At 41.1% G+C, this 2,971-nt stretch overlaps 1 protein-coding gene across 1 annotated transcript; it reads left to right on the top strand.

The window, feature by feature from the left end:
* The first annotated feature begins 528 nt into the window (after window positions 1-528).
* On the top strand, window positions 529-1,278 carry LOC121837155. Its single transcript, XM_042292673.1, has one exon. The coding sequence runs from the start codon at window positions 547-549 to the stop codon at window positions 1,243-1,245; it is 699 nt and encodes a 232-aa protein (XP_042148607.1). The 5' UTR covers window positions 529-546; the 3' UTR covers window positions 1,246-1,278.
* The last annotated feature ends 1,693 nt before the right edge of the window (window positions 1,279-2,971 follow it).

Here is a 2,971-nt window from a genome sequence, read left to right as displayed (position 1 = left end):
TGTAAACTTTTAGAACATATAATATATTCATCTGTCATGAAACACTTAGTCTCAAATAACCTGCTATTTCCTAATCAGCACGGCTTTCAACGTGGTCTTTCGTGTGAAACTCAACTGTTTGAACTGGTAACGGATTTGCATGCCTGTATTCACTCATCCTCACAAATCGACGCTATTTTTATAGACTTTTCGAAGGCCTTTGATCGTGTACCACACAGTCGTCTCATAAAAAAACTACAATATCTCAAAATTAATGATAAGGTAATTACATGGATTCGTGAGTTTTTGCGCGATAGAAAACAATCAGTACTTGCAAATGACATCACCTCACCACCTATACATGTCAAATCTGGTGTCCCTCAAGGATCCGTTATTGGACCACTTTTGTTTTTAATTTATATAAATGACCTCCCCAACAACATTTTTTCAAAGATTCGCCTATTTGCAGACGACTGTGTGGTATACCGTCAAATAGCTAGTCAAAGCGACTGCCTAGCTCTTCAAAGTGATTTGGATACCATACTTTCATGGTGTGACACGTGGCAAATGCAGATAAATATAGATAAAACAAAAATAATGACATTTACCAATCGTCGCTCATCTTTTCAATACGACTACAAAGTTATAAATTCAAAATTGGATATAGTATCCACATATAAATATTTAGGAGTCCACTTAACTTCCAACCTCTCCTGGAACACTCATCTAGATTATATCCTTAGGAGGGCTAACCAGTCACTTGGTTTCTTAAGAAGGCATTTATATATGGCAACAGCAGAAACCAAACTACTTGCATACTCTACCCTCATTAGGCCAAAGTTGGAATATGCAGCTATAATTTGGAACCCGCATCAAAAATATTTAATTAATAATTTAGAATCACTACAAAACAGGGCCACCAGGTTTATACTAAAAACGTATTCACCTATAAGCGTCAGTCAACTTAGGAGTTCACTTGGTTTATTGACTCTCCACCAGCGAAGATACCTCGCAAGGTTGTCCCATTTTCATAAACTCTATCATAGTTCCTCAAATTTCCGTCAAAACAACATTCTCCCACCGGCTCGCATTTCCCCTCGTCATGATCATTGTTACAAAGTTCATATTCCATTTGCAAGAACTAATCTGTTCAAATATTCCCCGTTCGTACAAGCGGCGACTGAATGGAATGAGCTGGCAAGCGAAACTGCGACGGTCACTAATCATGATACATTTATGTTGTTATTGCGTGAATCTTTAGGGTGAATGAATCATATGTTGCCCTGTATGTTTGTTACTCGCTCGCTGGCAGTCTATTGCTTTGTTTTTTTCTAGCACGTCGACTGCCTCCGATGATGTGAGTGCGTGTGTGGCATTTTTGTTGTGTAGTGTCTTCCCTTCATGGTTCTGTTTAGCGTGACACGATGTATATTTTTTTTATTTTTTCTTGCGAAATGTTCTATGATTATGTAAAAGTTTATACGACACCCCCCTCTATGTAATGCTCCTTTGGAGCCTTTAGAGGTATGTAAATAAATAAATAAATAAAATAAATAAATAAAACAAATTTCTCGTTAATGGGACCTCAAGATAAACGTGACACGCCGACCTATTAAGGATAACAGCAATCCAGTCCTTGTGAAATTAACTGAGGGCATTAAAGAAAAAAACAAGGAGCTCGTGTAATAATTGTATAGGGGAGTGGCAACAGTCCCAGGAAGATATGCTTCCGTTTTTGCAGTATCATTGATTTCCTCATTAGACAAGTGTTATCAGCTTTGGCCACTGCTCATCCATTATATTTTAGAGTGAAGCACACTGTACGATGGCCTGTTTACTCCATGACATGCCAACCTTTTGCTGGGTTCCCAATTATCCCGAACACAAAAAATTGCAAATAAAAGAAGCAGGTAGATCAATAGATCACACAAATATATGTGAAACGAGCAGTCTAGATCAGTGCATGCAGGGTGACTCCATGTAGGAGCTTTACAACCACCCGAATAGCTTGTTAAACCAAACCCAATTATCCTCTGCTAAATGTGTGAGTCACATGGTCTTGGTACCCTTAGCGAAAACTAGGTTACTTTAAGTATACTTTACGGTCTTTTAAGGTACTCATTCTCAAGAAGTATACTAAAATTGTCCTTAAAGGATGCTAGCCAGAAGTAGGCTTGTACTATTAGTGTCCTTTCTAAGTATGCTTGAAGTAAGTACTGTAATAGTATACTTTTAGTAAACTAGCTGAGACCTAAGTAGCTTCTAAGTTCATGCGAAGCGTCTTACTAGTAGCCTGCCCTGGGTATATTTTAGTGCACTCGAAGAACGTTATGGAAGTAAGCTGGAAGTTGCCTCTCTAAGGTTTCTTTTAGTGAACGAAAAGTTTACTATGGAAGTGCGCTGAAAGGATAATCGGAGGATGCACCGAGTATGCTTAGCAGCGCTCACCATGAAATGAGGACAACATTGGGCTTCGTCGCTGTGTCTGTGTCATTAAATGGCGTCAGCAGCTCGCGTTGTTTCGAGCGCTGTGGCGTTTCAGTGCTGTGCGTGAGCCCCCTGATCAAGTTCTCAGCGTTCCGGTGGCAGGCGTGACCGACTACGTCTGCGATTGCACCGTCCCAGAATGAGTGTAGTGACCATTATGCGTTGCGCACACGCTGTGGACGCGTAGCTTCCCGGCGTGGCGATCAAGAAATGAGCCACCTGGAAACGACAACAATAGTTGCGTTGACGCAGTGGTTACCCCTCACAAGAGCGCAAGAAAAACTGTGAAAGGTACGTTCAGTTGATATCTTCAGGAATGTGAAAGGTAGCCACTGCAGTCTCAGCGTAGTTGTTGTCGTTTTCAGTTCGCTCTGGTTACAGGGACGCGGTGAACAGCCTGCAACAGCGAGTGAGATACGCTATCTACCGTTTGATCCACCAGCTTCGGGTGGCTGATATCAGATCGCAACCCGCAAAAGTCAGGAGCTTGGCGGATGAATCCGAA

This window comes from Ixodes scapularis, unplaced genomic scaffold (genome assembly GCF_016920785.2).
Source record: "Ixodes scapularis isolate PalLabHiFi unplaced genomic scaffold, ASM1692078v2 PGA_scaffold3__209_contigs__length_174095766, whole genome shotgun sequence".
NCBI classification, from domain to species: Eukaryota; Metazoa; Arthropoda; class Arachnida; order Ixodida; family Ixodidae; genus Ixodes; species Ixodes scapularis.
The sequence above is the reverse complement of the archived record's forward strand: the minus strand, read 5'-3'. Positions and strand labels throughout refer to the sequence as shown.